The 24540-nt window shown below is 39.8% G+C and overlaps 1 protein-coding gene across 2 annotated transcripts in view; it reads right to left on the bottom strand.

Moving 5' to 3' along the window:
• Positions 1–473: 473 nt before the first annotated feature.
• LOC128733817 (uncharacterized) overlaps positions 474–24540 on the bottom strand; it is a 59918-nt gene continuing 35851 nt past the window's right edge. For both annotated transcript variants that reach the window (XM_053827627.1, XM_053827626.1), the window contains 3 exons: positions 12104–12135; positions 1417–1626; positions 474–1358 (listed from right to left, as the gene is read on the bottom strand). In XM_053827627.1, coding sequence (XP_053683602.1) covers positions 479–1358; positions 1417–1626; positions 12104–12135 — 1122 coding nt within the window. In that variant the 3' untranslated portion in view covers positions 474–478. The remainder of the gene's footprint in view (positions 1359–1416; positions 1627–12103; positions 12136–24540) is intronic.

A 24540-nucleotide genomic window follows, 5' to 3' on the forward strand; every position in this document is an offset into this window, starting at 1 on the left:
ATCTTTAAAACCGATAGTCATGCTGAAGTGAAACCCGGTTTACTGACACTGATTGAAGCCAGGTTTGAAGCGAAGCGGTGTTGCTTCTGTTAAAACCGAAGCTTGATTGCTTCATTGTCGAGTGACGATTTGCAATTGAAAGTGACGTTGTCCTGTTCTAAACTGATGGCTGTGAAATTTCAAACTTGAAAATGTAGAACAAATTTTCTTCAGGGGGGGGGGGTTGAACCCCCAAACCTCCTCGCTACGCCTATGCCAGGGTACGCCTACATTCTTACAAACCTTGTTGAAACTTGAAATGTGTTATTTGTACCTACATACCCTAAAAGGTAAACATAAACCATGATTAATAAACGTGAACGTTGCAACGAACGTAAACGTTTTGCTTTTGAGTCGCTTCCGATTGTCTTTGGATGCAATGAACCAAAACATATCTACCGAGGCAATTTTAAAACAAAAATTTTTTAGTAACTAAATTTTATTTATCATGATTTATACTAACATTTTTACCATCAGATCTACTAGATATCTTACAACTATTTAAATGACCATTAACCAAAGAATTTGTACTTTTGTCGTCTGGCAAACTCATATTTCTGGACTTAAGCAAAAAACGATCGATAGACTCAATTACCACCTGTGCTTCTTGGCTGCGATTGTTGTAAGCATTTTCTAAGTTTAGTTTGTTCTGTAAATACACTACTTCTTGTCCAGTATTGGTTTTACTTGTTGCAGGGTCGAAATTTTCATCTCGCTCGGCTGGATTTCTGTTTAGTACAGAATCTATTGTACCACGTAAATCTAAAATGTGAATATAATGCTCATTATCCAGAGGCTTTTCTTTCTCCAAAATCTCATTGAAAGAATCTTCCTCGATAGAAGGTATCTCTTCGTCTAAGAGACTATTCTCTTCAGGTTTGTTTTGACAAGATGCGGACGACACTAATACAGGTTCAGAAATTTCCGAGATTCGTTCATTTTCTTCGGTCGGTCTACCGATGGAAACGCAAGTTTTCTTTTCCAAAATGACTGAGGAACTTTGGAAACAATCTAACTTTGTTGGATTCCTTGTCGTGCCTAATGATGAATCACGTGTCCGCTGAGCACTTATTACTTGGCCAGAAGGGATCTGCAACGGGTCCACATCTATAGTTAATTCATTTGTCACATCATGACGAGGTGATCGTAGAAAGTAATCGGGAATTTCTCTATCTCGATTAATTGGGGTATGCGATTGCGAGGACACCCGCGGGGATAAGATCTCGTCAAACATATCCTCAAAGTTAAATAAAGTATCATTCGACGCCATCACAGTTTTATTCATCCCCATAGCCGTTAACGACTCCATACATCCAGTGCTGTGCAAAATAAGAACAATTCAAATATACTTTCAAGAGATTACTAAAATACTTATACCTGGTGCTTTCAACATGGTTTGATGACTCTTTATAAAATGACACTTTATTGTAAAATGATTCATCTTCACTTTCTTCTATGATTGGAGAAAGAGTTCGCTTATAGTTAATTACTACTTCGTTATCTTTAACTGTCGACGATGACGGGGCATTAGAGGCTTCGTCTAAATCGCCATACTGTATTCCATAATGATTCGGGTATGCATCATTTCTAGAAAAATAGCAAAAATAGTGCTGTAATTATTGCGTTCGAGTTGCAATTTATTAGCTATGTCTAATTAGCAATTGAACGAAACTGTTAAACTGGCACGAGAGATTTGAAACATCATATACAGTCAACCAAAAAAGTATTCGGACAGCAGCGCATAAATTTTTCTTTTAGAAATTTTGCGCAGTATTTTTGCAAAGAATGGTAATACATATTTTTTAAAACAATGTTTAACTAAAGCATATTTGGATGCACAACAAAAATTCGGGGAAAAGTTTTCCGTTTTGAAGATAGAGTACATATAGTTTGAATTGCCTAAAAATGCAGCCAAAAAAGTATCCGGACAGTTAACTATTAGTTGAAACAAATGTCCTTTCTCACTCAACTGCTACCTTGTAGGACCATTTATATTCTTGATCTCCTGTTTTAATCTGTTTGGAATAAAATTAACAATTTTTCAAATATCCCTCCCTCAGCAATTCACAGCTGACCACTTTTTTACAAGAGCTCGGTTTAAGACATTTTCATATGAAATCGAAAAAAAAGGGTTTAAATCTAGACTGAATACTGATGTTTCGATAGCGCTAGGACAATTGTACGGTTCCTACCGCTTACAATTATCGACAGTATGTTTAGATTCAACATCCCGGTACAATATGTATGTACCACACAATAACAATTTTGCTTTAATTTTGCCTAAAATTGTTCAGATAATTAAGTTTACACTTAGTTCTATCCAAAAATATATATCTTTGCTACCTCGGAACTTTCTATGCACCCCAACAAGGTATGACACCAACAACCCTTATGCAGGAATCACTGAAAGAGAAGGGCTACAAGAGGAAAATCACTCGTCAGCATGTAAACAAGCAATGCGGTTAGTGTCATACCTTATTGGGGTACATGGAAAGCTCCGAGGTAGCAAAGATATATATTTTTGGACAGGACTAAGTGTATATTCAATTATCTGAACAATTTTAGACGAAATTAAAGCCAAATTGTTATTGAGTGGTACATACATATTGTACCGGGATGCTGAATCTAAACATACTGTCGATAATTGTAAGCGGTAGGCACCAATACAATTGTCTTAGCGCTATCAAAACTTCAGTATTCAGTCTAGATTTGAACCCTTTTGAACATCTTTTTAGATAATTTCTTTTAATGAGAAATCATTCGATTTCATATTAAATTTACTTAAGGGGACTTAAACGACATTTTTTTTTTTTTGAAAAAGTCATCTATTTTTTATTTCAGATTTTGATTCTGCAGTCTTTTCCGCCTATTTTGATACTAATTTTGTAATGATCCGACCACGGGAGGTGGCCGAAAAACGATCGCACACAAAAGCATTCCAGTGCGGCATGGAAGAACTTCGCCAGAATAAAACGCCGCTCTTTTACAGGATTTTCAAACTTTATGTACCTTTTTCTGTGAAATAAAAAATTTATGACTTTTTCAAAAATTTTAGTCGTTTATGTCCCCTTACACCGAGCTCTTGTAAAAAAGTGGTCAGCAATTCACAGAAGGATATTTGAAAAATTGTTAATTTTATCCCAAACAGATTAAAACAGGAGATCAAGAATGTAAATGGTCCTACAAGGTAGCAGTTGAGTGAGAAAGGATATTTGTTTCAACTAATAGTTAACTGTCCGAATACTTTTTTGGCTGCAGTTTTAGGCAATTCAAACTATATGTACTCTATCTTCAAAACGGAAAGCTTTTCCCCGAATGTTTGTTGTGCATCTAAATATGCTTTAGCTAAACATTGTTTTAAAAAATATGTATTACCATTCTTTGCAAAAATACTGCGCAAAATTACTAAAAGAAAAATTTATGCGCTGCTGTCCGAATACTTTTTTGGTTGACTGTAGGTACCTACTTCTTCACCTGTGGATATATATAATTGGCAATGTGTTTATTGCTCTGTTTTATTTACAATACAATACAATGCAATACAATACAATACAATACAATACAATACAATACAATACAATACAATACAATACAATACAATACAATACAATACAATACAATACAATACAATACAATACAATACAATACAATACAATACAATACAATACAATACAATACAATACAATACAATACAATACAATACAATACAATACAATACAATACAATACAATACAATACAATACAATACAATACAATACAATACAATACAATACAATACAATACAATACAATACAATACAATACAATACAATACAATACAATACAATACAATAAAATTAACAGTATAAGCAATATAAAGATTTACAGATAACGTAGTTATCTACAAAGCCGCAGTTCGCTGAGATAAGAACAACAGATTTCTGGACCTCAGAGTTCTTTCGGGTGCATACATATATTTTTTTCCCACAAAAACATCTTGCGCTTCGAACCACTTTCGCATTTCAAGAAGCTGGCAGCGCCAGCGTTCTATCATACGATTCTGCCATGAAAGGAATCGTAGAGCATGCCGCACGAATTTTCGCTAAGCGGTTTTAATTCTTGTTATTCAGTTAGCATTGAATGGACACCAAACAACCGAGTTGGTCTCAAGGGCGAAACGCACCAGGGAGTAAAGTGATCGAAGGCACATTGGATCACGAAATTCTTCAGCTATTTTGAATATACATTCAAGCTGTCGATTGGCCTTGACAATTATTTTGTGTGGTTTGAAAGTAAGCGAAGCAGTCAAAGTAAAACCCATATTTATCACGAACATGGTTTACTCTAGTTACCGTCATGGTATAATTGAAGCACAGACAAACAGACGAGACACTCGCGTTAATTCCATCGTCCATTTAAAAACTACTTATTTTTCAAAAAAGCATGTTTCGCAACATCGCCGCACCGCGGCACTCAAGTGTTGTTTCGAGTTTTCGGTACAAAACCGTATAAATGTAAAAAACCTACAGTATAAAACCTTGCAAATGTAAAACCCCTACAGTATAAAACCCTGCAAATGCAAGCTACTCCGCAACATGCATAACAGAGGGTGCTAGTGTGCAAGCAAAATGTGTAGGACGATGGTTTTTAAAGGATTTTCTTCTATGTGTTATGTCAGTTCGTCAGTGATTGAAGGAATCGGGTTAGATTTTCTATGAAATGAAATCGCACAGCATTTCTCGATGCCAACCGTTAGTAGGTTGCTGGATCCTCACTGGAAAAACATCTCAACCATGCACTCGAGCTTCAAAAAATATACGGTATCTTTGACAATCTTGAATAGTTTCACAGCGTCTGCAGTTTGCTTTTTTTCTATGTCAACTCTCATGGCCCAATGAATATTTATTCTCGAAGCATCGAAGAGTGTTTTATCAATCTTGTTGAATTGGCCGCAGTAAAAACAGAAAAGTATTGTTCCTACAATACTTCTGTACAGACCAAAGCTATGTGCTTTGCGTGTCAACACACACCAGCCTGGTACGGATTTTTTATGCCAGTTGATTTCAAATAAAATTCCCAGACATTCCCTGACTTTTCCAGGTAAAACCTTCGGTATTTAATAAAACAAGTCCGCCATTTTGGATAGGCCATTTTGAATTTCCTAATTTGAATATCATTTTTGAAATTAGCAGCCCAAAAAACTTGGAATCTCATCACCCAGATAACACAAGATCGTAATAGAAAGTTCATATTAAATCGTATACATGCCAATTTTACATTGGAATTGTATAATGATTAGAGTATGTCAAAACAAAGTGAACAACAGTTTTGCAGTCGTGCGTGTCCTCATGTACAATTCATGACTGTAGATTATAAAGCTGTATAGATGATTGCAATATTAAGTTATATCTTAATCATATATTCAGCAGTATTAAGTTGCATGTTATAAAAACCGCTGTATGAAATGCAAGATAGAATTACAAATAATTGTCAAAATTTGGTTCATGTTCTTATCTGGCGTGAAATATAACTTTTTCGTTTAGACATGATGTCGTATTTCTCAGTTGCAATAGAGATATACTAACCAAATTGTTTACTGGGCATTTTGAGGTTTTGGCCAAGAATTTTAAATTTCCAACCACTGTGCGACCGATAAAATAAGATTTTGTCAATTCTCAAGCGGAAGGGTTTCGAGTTCAGTATTTGATATCATTCGACGGCAATTAAACAGAGAACTGAATACCGTGAAGGAACCTAGTGCCGATCGCCTAAGGCAGCGGTTCCCAAATGGGGGTTCGCGAACCCCCAGGGGTACGCCAAAACTTAGGTTCGCTTCAGAATAGTATAGGGAAATCCGTCAGGGGGTACGCGAACCGAAAAAAGGTTGGGAACCGCTGGCCTAAGGCATAATTCGGTTCGGCATAACCGCTTAGCTAGTTTCAAGGTACGTTCAGGTATCAGGTATCAGCATCTTTGGGTCGAGCAGCACGTTTCTCACAATCATGTGGAAGATTTGTGCCTTGCCCGTGTCATCATTTAGCTGATGATGACGGGATGGAAAACAGGAGGAATGGGAAGGGGTGGATGAGGAATTTGGACAGACACAAACACATACATTCCGAGATATTTTTGTACCCCCGAGGGGATACTGCAATCCTTGGTAGTTAACTTATCAATAGTACACCCTCTGGGGGGTATACTCATTATAAATAAGAGCCTATAGCTCAATACCGCTTTCGGTAAGAAACATCAAAATGTCTCGTAATTTTAGTTTCCTAAAATCCGATTCATTTAAGACGTAGGATCCAAGGATCCTATGACGCAATTGTGCTACTGCAGGACAGTTGCAAATTACGTGATATGATGTACCGTAGTCGGATTCATATAAATTACAATGAAACGATTCAGCTCGCTGAATGGTAGTCATATAATAATTTTGTCTGCAGTGACTAGTCAGTAATCTGATTCTTCAGTATCAGTATTCTTGATACTGCAAATGTGTTGCAGAAGAAATTTCGCAACCTTCTCACAAGGCTTAGCAATGAAACTTTTCGTTTGACGACAAGTTTCAAGATTTTCCCAATAACGTTCATGTTCAGATGAAAACCAAGATCGAATCTTTTGTCTTATCCAACATGCCGCATTTGGTAAAGCAGGTTCCGGTCCGAAAACCGACTTTTCTGCTCCCAAATGCCTGACGAATAAATAAATAAATAAATAAATATTGCTAGTTCATCAGCCCATTCATTTCCGGAATAGCCAGGAACCCAACCCAGATGCACGGCATTTACAATGCTTAGTTTTTCTAATTGGGTGTGGCAGGAGATGACTGTTTTAGATTTAGAATTAGCCGCACAAAGGGCTTTTATAGCGGCTTGACTATCAGAACAGAAGTAGATAATCTTGCCTATCAGTTCTTTCTGAAGTGCAAACTGAGCTCCGCACATAATTGCAAAGATTTCAGCTTGAAAAACGGTGCAGTAACTACCCAACGAATAGGATTCCTCCAATTCCAGCTCACGGCAGTAAACACCAGCACCCGCGCGACCTTCGTACAAGGAACCATCGGTATAACAGACCACATAGTCGGAAATTTTCCTTTCCATGTAGCCTGACATCCACTCCTCTCTAGGAGGAAAGTCACTTGAGAAAGTCCTATATAGAAAAGTACGCATGAGCGCTACATCGCTAGGAGCAAGGGAAAACTTGTCCTCAGCAACAATTTGCGACCACAATCGAGTATAACCAGTGGAACCGTACACAGACTGCCAAAGGCCAATCGCGTGTAGTCGATAAGCACATATTAATGCCTCTTGCTTCAGGTGGAAGTGTAGAGGTTTAATATTGAAAATAGCTTCCAGGGCGGCAGTAGGAGTTGTAGTAAATACACCAGACATTGCCATTAAACACATCCTTCGAAGATGGTTTAGCTTGGTCTGGACAGTCACAACCTCCCTTCTCCGCCACCATACAAGACTGCCATACGCCAGTATTGGTCTGACAGCGACCGTGTACAACCAGTGTATCTATTTGGGTTTAAGCCCTCAAGAGTTGACAATTGCTCGTCTACATTGCCTAAAGGCCATGCACGCTTTTTTATTTCGGAAATCAGTATTTGTGGACCAGTCAAGCTTGGAGTTGAGAATCAACCCCACGTACTTCATCTCGTTCAAAACATCAACATCCGAATCGTAAAAGCGCAGAGCGCAAGCTCCATTGGTATTTCTACGTCTTGAAAATAAGACGATAGATGTTTTGCTCGGATTAACCGAAACTGCAGTTTCTCGGCACCACGTTTCCACGATGCGTAGTGCCTGCTGCATTATGTCAAATAATGTGCTTATGCACTTTCCAACTACTAGGATGAGATAGTCATCCGCAAAACCATATGCTGGATAGCCTAGACCATTGAGTTTCCTCAGTAGGCCATCCGCCACAAGGTTCCATAAAAGAGGCGAGAGAACGCCACCTTTGTGGACACCCACAAACACTTTGCTTCCAAATGCTTGCTTATCGTAAGGACGAAAAAAGCAACCGGTTACTAAGCATTTGTTCTATCCACTTTATGATTATTGAAGGCACATTATGATAACGAGTAGCCTCCAAAATGGAAGCGAAAGATACGTTATCAAACGCGCCTTCAATATCCAAAAAAGTTCCTAAGCAAGATTCTTTTTGTGAAAAAGCAACCTCAATTTTATCCACCACATCATGTAATAATGAAGAGGAACTTCTACTAAGCTTGTTTCGCGGATATGGTGATCAACAATCCGCTCAAGTGACTTAAGCAAGAAAGACGTTAGAAACTTTTTGCTTGCTCGTATGTCGCGCGTCCACCTTTAGGAATAAACTAATGGTTTTTTCACGCCATTGAGTTGGTATGTACCCAATAGCAATACTACACACAAACATCCTTCTCAGAATGTGTTTGAAGTACTTGAATCCTTTCTGCAGTGGAATAGGGTATATTCCATCTGTTCCAGGAGATTTGTATGGAGAGAAGCTGTTCACGGCCCACTTAATCGCTTCAGTTGTGACAAGTCTCCGAGCAAAAGCCCATGAGTCTAAGCCACCTAAAACGATTTCTGGATCGTTTCGAACTTCAGGTTCCACACAGCCCGGAAAGTGACTATAAAAGAGACATTCCAGGATTTCATTGTCATTCGAACAGTATTCACCGTTCGAACTTCGAATGTTATTAACCTGATAATCTTTCGATTTTGACAGTATTTTATTAAGTCGACTTGCCTCGCCGAAATTGAAAACGTTGCTGCAGAACCTGTGCCAAGTCGTGCGTGCTGAAGATCGTAGAGCCTTTGCATAGGCTTTCCGGGCCTGCTTGAAAGGCTCCACGCCATCCCTCCGACGTCTATTTTAGGCTCTCCTGCATCGTTTCTTTAGCTCCGCGAAATGAGAGTTTCACCATGATGTTCCTCTAGTCATTTTAATAGTTTTTAGCGGGCAAGCTACTTCAAAAGCTTCCGCAATCGAAGATGTTACATCTACAGCGACATCCAAGTCTATCGATGACTCAATCGTCGGTTCGAATCCTTGAAATTTCATCGCCAGTTCCTCCTCAAAAAGTTCCCAAACAGTTTTATTTATGTTGTTTCTTTTCACTATCACACTCTGATTGTACAAAAATGTAATAAAAACTTTTATATTCTAAACAATAAAAGTGTGTCAAAATATGAATACCTAAGTAAAAAATAGCTATACTCAACTCCTTTTACACGAAGAATACCAAACAATTCTAATAGGTATGTTAATGGGAGTATAGGCTGTCCGCATTTATTTATGTCAATACTTGGTTCTGACGCATTGAAACCGACTGATCCGAATCAGGAACAGATTTTATGTTACATGTTGCTAATTCCGATCAGTTGTTTTCAATTCTAAAAACAAGTGATTGTTGAGCCGATGTCGAAACAAATCATTTAAGCACACTTGTATTTATTAATTTTCATAAAATATAGAAGGAACAAATATAGGGTCATGTCGGAATCTTAACAAAATTGATCGGTGTGCTTAGCACATCGGCTTTTGATTGAGTTTTTTGCTACTCCGTGTAGAATAGAATTTATTTTGAAGCGCGTGGCCTGTCAAGGCAGTCATTTTTCAACAATAGGACACTGCCTCTAACTTCTGATAATAAATAACAGAAGTTGGCGCAAGTGTTTCGTCATGCGCCATGCGTGAAAGTATGCTTGAAACTATCAATGTTTCCCTGTTGAATACAACAGATGTCGTTACTTCGTAGCGCATAGTGTACATTTCCGTAACAGCTGAATTTTGCGCGATAATAAATTTACTGAACACAACACCCTCACTCTCTCATGCATCTCAGTTTCTTTTGTGTTTATCGCTAATCACAATATAACGTTTGACACCTGAACCAATAAATAGTTGGTAAACATTGTTTTTATTTATTGCGTTCAAGTTGCGAAATTTAATTTTTTCGAATGGAAATGTCGCAAACAGGGCTTTTCATAAATCCCTATAAATATACCTTTATAGGGCTTTAGCTGTTTAGGGCTCTCGGATGACTGGTAGTAAGATGCTATGGAGAGGTATAGGAAATGTTTGTTTTTTATCAAAATTAGCCAGAAATCATGAAAATTAAGTATAACAGAGCAACTGTATCACAAATAAAATATGATTAGTGATTGTTTTTCGGGTAGGTAAACATAACTAAGTGAGAAATTTTGATTTTACTACCACTATAAAAGCACCATCTCTTGAAAAGCAACGGTTCGTAGGGTGTCCTATTGACGTAAAATACGTAGGACGACTTCGCGTTTTAATTCAATTTACCGTTCGTCACTGCGAGAAGCATGTTCTTCTGACGCATAAGCAAACGGAAGAGGCCTGGCCCGAATTGATTTATCGGGAGGGAATTTCCAGCATGCTACTAAATTCGGCACTCATGTAGCACTCATAGGCTTTAATGTGTTATAACTATTTTCATAAACACGTACGTAATTTGCTCATTCTTATTCAATAAACGTCAAAACCATTTGTTTCTTGTTTCTTCACGTACGTAATTAGGCTGAAAAAATAGAAGCAATCGTTTACGCCTATCCGTTGTTGATGATGGTTTGGAAAACACACAATTATAAATACGTATACTTATTCTAGAAATTAAACAGCTTTGGATACGGTATCACAGAACAATTCTACTTCTTTTTATTACGGAGAAACACAAAAATTTCCGTCTGGTATAATATATAAATCAATTTTCACTAGCCATTTGCATCATTTTATTTTTAATTTCAGCATATGATGCTATTTACACTACTACAAATATGCGAACAGATGCGCCTGAAACTCTTCTATCGTGTTGACATAACTAGTTTTTAAGTGGAAACCACTGTGCTTCTGGTGCTAGCGTATATGAACGATTTAATGTACACTAGCGCCAGAAGCAAGCTGCTGTCACTACAAAACTAGTTATCTTCAATGAGCCGGTATGTAGGCAATACTGACACGTTGTCCGTTATCACGTTATCCATCTGTTTCGCTTTTGATCTGTTTTAGAGCTACAGTAATCTACTGAATAGGATCCTGGTTGGCGCTTTTTTCTTATTGTAATTTCTCAGGCTTCTTCAAATAGATACAACTGGTTTTTGGTAGACGATGAGCCTTTGATAAGCCCTAACAATATGCAAAAAATCAGCTTTATTGTTAATTGCGCAACTATGAAATTAAGATGGGCGCACGCGCAATACCAGCTACTGAGTTATTCGGTGGATTGCTTTGTAACTGTTATGGTATGTTCCAAGCAGGCGGTCATCCTGCCGGATCTATAGAAATCAACACAGACACCACTATAGAAAATGGGAATAATTTATCAGCAGCAACTTCATCATTTCTCGCGACTATAACTCAAATTCAGTAGCATTTCATTAGGACCAAAATGCGCTCCGTTATTCAGTAAATGTTATTCTATCAATTGGTATAAAAATCTTGTCTCGAATAGATATAGTTTCAGCGTAATTCCTGAATATTGTTCAGGCTACCGCTTAATGGGCTGAAAATACCCTACGTATTTAGACTGAATAAAGATAAAATTATGCAAATTTACCATATTTTCTAATAAGGCCATTACAAATATTTTATAAAGTTTTTGTCCTTCCGGTGTTCGACCACTGAAGAAGGGGGGCGAAAAAAAACAAAGTGAATTTTTTAATCGAGCAAAAAAAACATGGATTTTAAGAATTTTTATTCTAGGTTTAAACGTGAAAACCGAATCTATTCTTGCTTATTATATATACGTTAATATTTTCTATGCAAAAATATACGAAAAAAGACAAAAACGAAGGAATATTTTTTTGGATGATTTTCGGAAATTCTATTGTTCGAATTTCCATTTCTGTTTCGAGTTTTTCAGGCTGTAGAGCCCACAGACAATTGATTTTATAAAAATAAATTTGACTCATATCCTACAAATTATTGTTTTGCCCCTCGATTTTTCAAGCCAAATTCCAAGGGGGGGGGGGTGACAAAAACTTTAAATATGATTTGCAATGGCCTAATCTAAACAGTATGACACGGCAACTTTGCTAAGTTTAAATATTTGTACTTACTCTTCATAACTCTCAGAAAGTTCTTTGGCACCCTGTAATGTAAAAAAAAAACACTTAAAAAATATTCTTTGTTTAAATCTCTACAAACTGAAAAAAAGCAATTCTAATTCTAAACCTATTGCGGTGCATGTGTGCATATATAATTTTCATCCTAAAATTAAAAAAGAAGAAAACTTATCCAATTTAATTCTACTATGTATATTTTATTCACGACAGATACGTATTTCGCCTACGACTTGCAGGCTTCCTCAGTGTCTGTTTCCGAATTTTCATGTTTTGTATTTAGACTACTTAGGGAACATCATACCTGGCTTTCAATGCAATAAATTTCAAATTGGGTGGTCCCTTTTGCCGTATATATTTATAAGACTAGCTGACCCGACAAACTTCGTATTGCCAAAAATGAAACTGTGCTGTGCATAAACCCTGGGGACTACCCCGCACAGTAGCGGGCGCTTACGCCGGCAGGTCGCTGACAACACTCGCGACCTATGGACGTATCGCCCTGAATCAGCTAGTGTTACTATAGGTAGTTTCTGATGGTCTTGTTATTGACTAATGTTTTATGGAAGTGTCTAAAATTTCTCGGATTCGATTAGTTTTTAAGTTACGCAAAAATTTCTATTTCATTTGTATGAGAGTCCGCTCCACTACCACAGGAGTGAAGGGTCTCAAGCCATCATAAAATAAATTCATGCCTCTAAAATCCCCCACATGCCAAATTTGGTTCCATTTGCTTGATTAGTTCTCGAATTATGAGGAAATTTGTAATACATTTGTATGGGAGCCCCCCTCCTAAAAAGGGGAGGGGTAATAATTTTCTTCCTAAAGAGATTAAGGGTCTCAATTCACTATAAAAAAACTCCTGTCTCCAAAAATCCCCATATGCCAAATATGGTTCCATTTGCTAGATTAGTTCTCGAGTTATGCAGAAATTTGTGTTTCATTTGTATGGGAGCCCCCCTCTAAGTGGGCGGAGGGGTCTCTCTAACCATCATAAGAACCTTCCCTGGCCCCAAAAACCCCTACATGCAATTTTTCCCCACAGTAAAGTAGAAAACAACTCGCCTCATTGCTTATCCAGAAAGCGGATAGCAATATTCGCCGTGATTGTACAACATTCCGCCGAATACCATTTCGCGAAAAACCTTAAGCGGAAAGTACCATTTCACGGAATACTTTTTTGTGGAAAGTACCATTTCGCAGGGGTATTCCTCTCCTTACACACTGTCGCTCGTTCGGACCCAACATCTTAGAAAAAAAATTTGCCTCCGAAAATCCCCACATGCCAAATTTGGTTCCATTTGCTTGATTAGTTCTCCAGTTATGAGGAAATTTGTATTTCATTTGTATGGGAGCCCCCATCTTGAAAGGGGAGTGGTCATAATTCACCATAGAAAAAAAATCCCACATGCCAAATTTGGTTCCACTTGCTTGATTAGTTCTCGAGTTATGAGGAAATTTGTATTTCTTAAAAGGGGAGGGGTCATAATTCACCATAGAAAAAGTTTCTGCCCCCAAAAGCTCCACATACCAAATTTGGTTCCATTTGCTTAATTAGTTGTATAGAAGCCCCCCCCCCTTTTAAAATGAAGAGGGGTCATAATTACCTACCCCTCACCATAGAAAAAAATCCTGCGTCCAAAAACACCCATATGCCAAATTTGGTTCCAATTGCTTAATTAGTTCTCTAGTTGTGATGAAATTTGTATTTCATCTGTATGGGAGCCCCCCCCCCCCGTCCTAAACAGGAGACGGATCCTAATTCATCATAGAAAAAATTCTTGCCTCCAAAAACCTCCACATGCCAAATTTGGTTCCATTTGCGTGATTTGTTCTCGAGATAAGAGAAAATTTGTATGAGAACCCCCCCCCCCCCCTCTTAGTGGAGGGAGGGGCTCTAACCATCATAAGAACCTTCCTTGGCCCCAAAAACGCCTACATGCAAATTTTCACGCCGATTGGTTCAGTAGTTTTCGATTCTATATTAATTGGTATAGACTAGCTGACCCGACAAACTTAGTATTGCCACAAATTAAACCGTGTTGTACATAAATCGTGAATCTCAGATGACCTTTGTCACAACTTTGAGTTTTGCAAGTTTCTGAGGAATTCATGGTTAGTTTAATATACAAATTTTCCTCACAGTAAAGTAGAAAACAACACCCCCCATTGCGGATAGCATTTAAATATTTGCCATCATTACAAACCATTTCGCCGAATATCATTTTGCGGAACACCAATTCTCGGTTGACCATAACGCGGAATATAGTTTCGCAGAATACCATTTCGCGAAAAACTTTACGTGGGATGTACCATTGCACGAAAAATCTTTTCGCAGAGGTGACCCAACTGAAGGAAAGTAATAGAGGTCAGTAGATCTTGGAAAATAAATAAACCTAGATAGAGGTGATCTCTATGGGGGCTGCCCTCCGCAGTGGCCGGCGCGTCCGACGGCAGGTCGCCGGCAACACTCGTGGCCTGGGGCCGTCTTGCGCTGAATTATCTAATGTTACTACAGTAAACTCTCGAAAAAGTTAATCGATTGGGGAATGGGTCGATTAACTTTTCCGAAATATTAACTTTTCTGAGTAGTCCTGAAAATTATTGAAAATGATAAATACAAAAGCGAAAAATGTACTCCGGGATATAGGATACACATTTTTATGTATTTTGAAATTGTAATGAAAGAAATATGTAGCAAGATCTTTATGAAATAATACTTAGTTCCTTTCAGTAAGTTTAAAATAGTCGGTTACTCTAGTTTACTTTTGTTTTTTTTCGTATAGTCTGCGACTATACTATATTTTTAGTTTCTTGCTGTTCTTTCCAGTATGTTATCAATCCAGAAGTAACTATGTGTAACTAGCAAATAGTTCAAAACGCTATTGTTGCAACTATCCGGTACAAGAGTTTAATTTAATCCCAGTTATGATGCGACTCTGTATGACTCTGTATGACTGTGGAAAGGCGATAATAACTCGAAAAATGAGAAATAGAGATAGAAGGTAAACATACGTGTGTGTACGAACGCTTGGACAACCAATAAATTCAAACTCTCAGAAAAGTTAAGGTAAAAATTAACTTTTTAGAGCGTTGCATGAGAGCTGATATTCGCTTAACTTTTCTGAACAATTAACTTTTTAGAGAGTTAACTTTTCCGAGAGTCTACTGTATTGATAGTTTTTGGTGGTATTGTTATTGATTAATGATTTATGAAAGAGTCTAAAATTTCTCGAGTTCGATTAGTTTTTGAGTTACGCAAAAATTTCTGTTTTATTTGTATGAGAATCCTTATTCCCCTATCACAGGGGTGAGGGGTCTCAAACCATCATTAAAAAAAATCCTGCCTCCAAAACCCCCACATGCCAAATTTGGTTCCATTTGCTTGATCACTTCTCGAATTATGAGGAAATTTGTATTTCATTTGTATGGGAGTCCCCCCTCCTAAAAAGAGAGAGGGGTCCTAATTCATCATAGAAAAAATTCATGCTTCCAAAGACACCCACATGCCAAATTTGGTTCCATTTGATTAATTAGATCTCGGGTTGTGAAATTTGTATTTCATTTGTATAGGAGCCCCACCTCCTGAAGCGGGGAGAGGTTTCAATTCACCATAGAAAACATTCTTGTCTCCAAAAACACCCACATGTCATATTTTGTTCCATTTACTTAATTAGTTCTCGAGTTATGAGGAAATTTGTATTTCATTTGTATGGGAGCCCCCCTCCCAAAAAGGTAAGGGGTCTCAATTCTTCATAGAAAAAATTCATGCCTCCAAAAACACCCACATGCCAAATATGGTTCCATTTGATTAATTAGTTTTCGAGTTATGAGGAAATTTGTGTTTCATTTGTATAGGAGCCCCCCTTCTAAAGTGGGGACGGGTCTCAATTCACCATAGAAAACATTCTTGTCTCCAAAAACACCCACATGTCATATTTTGTTCCATTTACTTAATTAGTTCTCGAGTTATGAGGAAATTTGTATTTCATTTGTATGGGAGCGCCCCCTCTCTTAGTGGAGGGAGGGGTCTTTAACCATCATAAGAACCTTCCCTAGCCCCAAAAACCCCTATATGCAAATTTTCACGCCGATCGGTTCAGTAGTTTTCGATTCTATAAGGAACATTCGGGCAGACAAAAACCATTTTTATAGGTATAGATTTGTATGGAAGCCCCCCCCCCCTTTATCGTTGAAAGCTAGTGCGGTCGTGTTAGAGTGCGGTCATTGTTACGTCTACGGACGCTTTTTTGTGTGCAAGTTGTTTAGCGAAAAGCCGGTAGACGGGTTCTCTTTTTGGCTTTGTTCTTGCCTCTTTCTCCGCCAGCCATAGACTAGCGCAGCTTTACGTCCCGCACCCGCGATGCTGACTCACGACGGATTCGAAGCTATCGACTGTTCTACCGAAAGTCGGTAATTGCGGCGATTTACATTTTGACGCCGATCAGCGCACCGCCATTTTTGCGCGGCCGAGACAACCACCGCTGTTTAATTGTCCGGTCATTGTTCAGCCCCCGGAGCATTGTTTGTCAGCTTCCTGTGCCATTTTGTCGGTGCGAGCAACGCCATCGCTGACAACACTATTCAGTCATCTCGCATAATTGGCGCATCACCGCTATTTTTGAACGACATCCACGATACCGGAGCTTTGCAGCAACTGGCATCTAAAAATAGCCCGCAACGATCTACTTAACCTGCGTGAGTAGAAATAGCTCATTGAGCCGGCCGTAATCACTCACTTACACACCACACGCCTTCTTGCATTATTGCCACTCGAGAGCTTTGCCGAGTGTGCTTTCAGCCGTTCGACCAATGGTGAGCGTGCTTGATCTGACCGCACAGTAGGAGTTAGAAGGGAACCAAACCAATAGAGAGAGTAAGGAACATAACACGTGACTGAACCAATGTACAGCACTAACCCTACCAAGTAATAAATGCAGCTGTAAACTAGAAAAAGCGCTTCCCAATCAGGTAATCTTGTCCGAAAGAACTTCTCACATTCCGCGTACGTTGTTTAGATTTATTTTTGACGTAGGACTACGTCTTTGTTTACTATATTGGGACTGGGTAGCACTTTGTGAAAACGAAAATAGAAGTGTAACATTGGAATGAAAGATTTCAAATGCGAATAACTACTGAACTACTGAATGAAACTGGACAATTTATATGTCGTTGGATAAATAAAAAGACCAGCAATTTTATAGGGAGTAAGAGAGCAATTTTAAAGAGGGCGTAAAAGGGGGGGGGGGGGTCCTGTACAAATGAAACACAAATTTCCTCATAACTCGAGAACTAATCAAGCAAATGGAAAAAAAATTTGCATGTGAGGGTTTTAGAAGATAGGATTTTTTTCGAAGGTATACAACCCCTTCCCCTTCTAAGAAGGGGGGCTTCCATACGAATGAAATACAAATTTCTTCATAAATCTAGAACTAATCAAGCAAATGGAACCAAATTTGGCATGTGGGGGTTTCAGAAGGCAAGAATTTTTGTTATTGTGATTTGGGACCCCTCCTCTCTTTAGGAGGGGGGGTTCCCTTACAAATAATATACAAAGTTCTTCATAATTCGAGAACTAATCAATCAAAATAAATCATATTGAGCATGTGGGGGTTTTTGGAGGTGAGAATTTTTTCTATGGTAAGCTGAGACCTCTTCCCCTTCTAAGAGGGGGGGCTTCCATACAAATGAAATACAAATTTCTTCATAACTCTAGAACTAATCAAGCAAATGGAACCAAATTTGGCATGTGGGGGTTTTAGAATGTAGGATTTTTTTATGGTGTACTGAGACCCCTTTTCCTTCTAAGAGGGGGGGGCTCCCAAACAAATGAAATACAAATTTCCTCACAACTCGAGAACTAATCAAGCAAATAGAAAAAAATTTGGCATGTGGGAGTTTTAGAAGGTAGGATTTTTTTCGAAGGTATACTGAGACCTCTTCCCCTTCTAAGAAGGGGGGCTTCCATACGAATGAAATACCAATTTCAAAAAACAATAAATTGTAAAGTATTTTCCATTGAATTAATGCTTATATGTAACAAAAATATGTTTTAAATGCTTTTGTATCACATTTCTTTATGTAACTTTCAAACCACAAGCCCATTCATCATGAAATTTGGAAGTTAAGGGTTTGAAAGGCTTCCCTTTCAAATGCAATCAATTTTGTTCAAATCAGTTAAGGGACCTATGAGATAATGAAGTCCCATATTTTTCGTATTTTTATACATAACTTTTGAACTATAAGTCCGATCAGTATGAAATTCAATAACGACCAATGGGACACCTAAACCTTTCATTGGACATTAAGATCATAAAAATCGGTCCAGCCATCTCCGAGAAAAGTGAGTGAGATTAAAACACACACATACACACACACACACATACACACACACACACACACACACACACACACACACACACACACATACACACACACACACACACACACACACACACACACACACACACACACACACACACACACACACACACACACACACACACACACACACACACACACACACACACACACACACACACACACACACACACACACACACACACACACACACACACACACACACACACACACACACACACACACACACACACACACACACACACACACACACACACACACACACACACACACACACACACACACACACACACACACACACACACACACACACACACACACACACACACACACACACACACACACACACACACACACACACACACACACACACACACACACACACACACACACACACACACACACACACACACACACACACAGATCAATTTCCGGTTTTTCGAGTGATTTCTATACCTTTATACTATATATTTATATAGTAGAAAGGCAAAACATACGCTCCAGTCTAAAGGCTAACGCAATGTATACGGATTTTGAGTCACTGCGTTTTCTGACAAATTTTCCGCAGCGTTAAAATCCGTATGCAAGGTGTTAGGACCTGAATTGTTCTGTTCATAGTAATCTTGTGTACAGCGAATTATTATCGACTGCAAGAAAGTCAGTTTCAGTTTGACTTTTGCTTGACGATTTTTTTCCGTCAAGAGTATCCCTGTCTAACTAGAGCACCTCAGATTTTCCGTCTACTTCAACACAACACCTTTCCGATGCGAGGTGGTTCATAAAATCTTCTGAAGGCGAATCCTTCCGTAATGCTTGGTTCATGTGCTTACGTCAACATATGCCTCATCAGAAGATAAAACTTTATTTGAACCTAAAAACAATCACTGATCAATGGTTATGTATATTTAATTGAATACTTCTGTTTCTAATTTCTGTTTTTGGTATAAAAAAAAAAACTTCCACGTGAACATTTACGATACCCCCTCCCTCCCTTCCGTGGACAAGCGTGGACATTTCTATACCCCCCACCCCTCTCTATATTGTCCACGTGGTATATTAATGGCCCCTAATGATCTTTTTGTCGTTATTGTACTCCGGAGGGTTACCGGTAAATGACCCCTCTGCTGCGCTGAGGCGAAATAGGGAGATTGGTCGAGTGCATTAGACCGGTGATGAGAAACCACGTTTGAGGCGCTGCGAGCTTTCATGCGTCGGTAAGACGGTTGTGATAATCGCTGATCGGAGAAGTGGCTCCATCGTACGTCAATCGGAGTAATTCTTTCGGCCTTTAAAAGCTCTTCGCACTATACGCCGTTTCTGGACTTTATTCGAAACCTATTCTGAGAATAGGTTTCAAACCTGCTCTGAGAACAGGTTTCAAGCTGCAAATTCCATCTGACGAGTGGCCCCCATTAGAGGTGGCGCTAAAGTCACTCGTTTAGCAAGTCCTGAAGGCATTTAGAAGACGGAAACACTTAGCGGCCTTCCGGCCAGCTACAAATTGGCGCCCAACGCTACAAATTTTCACTCCGATCGGTTCAGTAGGTTTCGATTCTATAAGGAACATAGGGCAGACAGAAACCCATTTTTATAGGCATAGATTTGTATGGAAGCCACCCCTCTTAGTGCTCTAACCTTCAGGACCTTCGCTGGCCCCAAAAACCCCATATGCCAATTTTCACGCCGATCGGTTCAGTAGTTTTCGATTGTATAAGGAACATACGGGCGGGCGGGCGGTCGGCGGGCGGGTAGTTGGTCAGGCAGGCAGGCAGACAGGCAGGCAGACAGGCAGGCAGGCAGGCAGGCAGGCAGGCAGGCAGGCAGGCAGGTAGGCAGGCAGGCAGGCAGGCAGGCAGGCAGGCTGGCAGGCAGGCAGGCAGGCAGACAGACAGACAGACAGACAGACAGACAGACAGACAGACAGACAGACAGACAGACAGACAGACAGACAGACAGACAGACAGACAGACAGACAGACAGACAGACAGACAGACAGACAGACAGACAGACAGACAGACAGACAGACAGACAGACAGACAGACAGACAGACAGACAGACAGACAGACAGACAGACAGACAGACAGACAGACAGACAGACAGACAGACAGACAGACAGACAGACAGACAGACAGACAGACAGACAGACAGACAGACAGACAGACAGACAGACAGACAGACAGACAGACAGACAGACAGACAGACAGACAGACAGACAGACAGACAGACAGACAGACAGACAGACAGACAGACAGACAGACAGACAGACAGACAGACAGACAGACAGACAGACAGACAGACAGACAGACAGACAGACAGACAGACAGACAGACAGACAGACAGACAGACAGACAGACAGACAGACAGACAGACAGACAGACAGACAGACAGACAGACAGACAGACAGACAGACAGACAGACAGACAGACAGACAGACAGACAGACAGACAGACAGACAGACAGACAGACAGACAGACAGACAGACAGACAGACAGACAGACAGACAGACAGACAGACAGACAGACAGACAGACAGACAGACAGACAGACAGACAGACAGACAGACAGACAGACAGACAGACAGACAGACAGACAGACAGACAGACAGACAGACAGACAGACAGACAGACAGACAGACAGACAGACAGACAGACAGACAGACAGACAGACAGACAGACAGACAGACAGACAGACAGACAGACAGACAGACAGACAGACAGACAGACAGACAGACAGACAGACAGACAGACAGACAGACAGACAGACAGACAGACAGACAGACAGACAGACAGACAGACAGACAGACAGACAGACAGACAGACAGACAGACAGACAGACAGACAGACAGACAGACAGACAGACAGACAGACGGACAGACAGACAGACAGACAGACAGACAGACAGACAGACAGACAGACAGACAGACAGACAGACAGACAGACAGACAGACAGACAGACAGACAGACAGACAGACAGACAGACAGACAGACAGACAGACAGACAGACAGACAGACAGACAGACAGACAGACAGACAGACAGACAGACAGACAGACAGACAGACAGACAGACAGACAGACAGACAGACAGACAGACAGACAGACAGACAGACAGACAGACAGACAGACAGACAGACAGACAGACAGACAGACAGACAGACAGACAGACAGACAGACAGACAGACAGACAGAAATCCATTTTTATAGGTATAGATTTGTATGGGAGCCCCCCCTCTTAGTGGGGGGAGGGGTCTCTAACCATCATAAGAACCTTCCCTGGCCGACAGACAAACAGAAATCCATTTTTATAGTTGTAGATTTGTATGGGAGCCCCCCCTGTTAGTGGGGGGAGGGGTCTCTAACCATCATAAGAACCTTCCCTGGCCCCAAAGACCCCTACATGCAAATGTTCACGCCGATCGGTGCAGTAGTTTTTTATTCTATAAGGAACATACGGACAGACAGACAGACAGACAGAAATCCATTTTTATAGGTATAGATAAGATGATTATACTATTTTCAGCCCCAATTTTCAATGCGCTCGGTTAGCACATTTCCGAGTGTTAACTGAAATCGTGATCCACCGTAGGGAGTATTTTCAAGCTTCCAACAAAACGCGTGGATGCGTTTCATACGTTTCATACTGATTCCAATTGACCGCGTGAGTAAATGAAATAGAAAAATGAATACAAAAACCTAACGCTAGCAAAAGACACGAGTTCACGCTGATCGTCCAGCATATATCCGAGAAACTTTTACGAAGTAAATGCACGCAATCCCGAGTGTTACCGACGTGTTAAAACCAGGGGCGTGAAATTGTTGAAATTTTACGGACTAAACATCCATGAATGGTAACATTTTGGAACCAGCCAGCATATCGAAAATAACAGCTAATAATAGTCAAGTTATAGCTAAAAGGCAGTGTTTAACTACTTTCTAATTGGTTTCAGTTGTTTTTAAACGAATCAAGCTTTAAGTATGTCCCAGTAACAAAGGTACCAAAACCAATGAGTGGGACATTAGTTTAACAGCCACACCACCCCTCTGGTTAAACCACCGTTGTCTAACAGACCACACTGAAACGAGTCGCGGGTGCTTTTTCAGAGCGTGCGGTTTATTTTATTATAGGCACGGTCGCAGCGTATACGGACTCAAGTAAATTTCGTGTGGTTTTTCAAGTGCTGCACGCGGTATGGTTCAGTGTTTAGACATAGCTGGCGACGACCGCACAGTGGTTTGATTGCTCGGAATCGTGAACTTTTTTAATAACTCTTTTCATAGTGTTTTTTTTTTCAATATGGCGTCTTCGGAAGAATTTCTGTATATCAATAGACGCAACAACCGGTAGTTAGTGTTAGTTCGGAACTGTACTTTCACTTTAATTATATCTGTGATTTGGTGCTACCAGTGTTGTGAGCAACGCTGCAATCGCATTTTCGGGCCGTCCATAATAAGTGAAGCATTATTTTTATAGGAAAACGTTCACTTTTGTAGCATCAATTATGGAAGCAAAAGCTCATCTTGCGTTACATTTGATATGCGCGTGTTACAAAATTGCCCATTTATCTTGCTGATTGTAAATCGATACCGTCATCCGGGGCGAGATTGTGCCAAAAAAGGATATATTTTTGTTCTTTAGCTCAGTATACGCACAATTTAGGAATTAAGTTGATTTCAAACCTGTCAATATATACTAAATTGTTCAATTAACAACTACCGTAGAGATGGTTTAGTTACAATGAAACCTAATTTTACTGGAAGTGCATGAACTTTGGCACAATCTCACCCCTTCTAGGGGGTGACATTATGCCAAAAACATAAAGTTAGGCTAAAAACCTAAACAGTGTACATTAGCATAGACTAATCTCAAGTTTTTAGACTTGACCTTGAAATGTGGTCATACATATATATTAATATTTTTTGAAACGATGGTTCTACAATTGATGAAGGGACGGTAGGGAAAGAAATGAATTTTTTTTTTTGGTGAAGGAGGGGAAGAGTGGAAAGGAAGGGGGGGGGTATTGGTAGCTATGCTTGACCAGTAGTCATTTTGACTCCTACCTATTGTCCAATGCTGGAAGGTGCATGGGTCGAACCAAGCTATAATCTGAGATTATAACCGGATTCGAACCCACAACACCCGCCAGGGCGGTGGTTCGCCAAAACAAACCAAAACAAAAGCAGCACAAAAGCAGCCAAAAGCAAAAAACAAAAGCAGACCGCAAAATCCACTTCTCAAGAATAGCGACGCGTTTGGTTGTGTTATCGACGCATATTGTACCGCTTCCTACATCAATTGCAGATTACCACCGAGCGAGAAGTTTAATCTAACTAGTTTTACTTTCAGGACGACGATACTATGCCGGCCCTTACGACTTGCAAGGTACTGCACGTGACATTGTTCGTCTGTCAGCGTGTGTTAGCCGCGTTTCTCGGCGCGGGTTTTCGAGGGAAGGCCCCGTTCCTAGCTTGGTTCGACCCATGCACCTTCCAGCATTGGACAAAAGGTAGGAGTCAAAATGACTACTTGTCAAGCATAGCTATCAATACCCCCCCTTCCTTTCCACTCTTCCCCTCCTTCACCAAAAAAAAAAAAAAATTCGTTTCTTTCCCTACCGTCCCTTCATCAATTGTAGAACCATCGTTTCAAAAAATGTTAGTACATTAGCATGTTTATAAACAATACACATAAATATCAGTATAAAGTAGTTCATATGGGGCCGTCCATGAACTAAGTGGACTATTAGGGGCAGCGGGTCGGCCAAAAACAACGCATCATACAAAAAGTATGAACGAAAATAACCCGGGGAGGTCTGAAATAACTAAAAATGATTTCGTAGTCAAAGGATAAATTTTATATAGCCAGTAGTTTTTTAGGGTTAACAAGGGGGAGATGTATGGGGGGCGTGTATCCTAAGGGGGCATACCTATTTGATCATTTAACAAAAGTAACCATACTCCGTTCGAGAACCCGCGGCCGCAGAACATGTGGCCCATCCCACCCCCCTCCCCCTCCTTAAAACTGGCAGTTTATACACGGTATAATATATTCAAAGCATC

The sequence above is a fragment of the Sabethes cyaneus genome, chromosome 2, assembly GCF_943734655.1.
Source record: "Sabethes cyaneus chromosome 2, idSabCyanKW18_F2, whole genome shotgun sequence".
Taxonomy (NCBI): Eukaryota; Metazoa; Arthropoda; class Insecta; order Diptera; family Culicidae; genus Sabethes; species Sabethes cyaneus.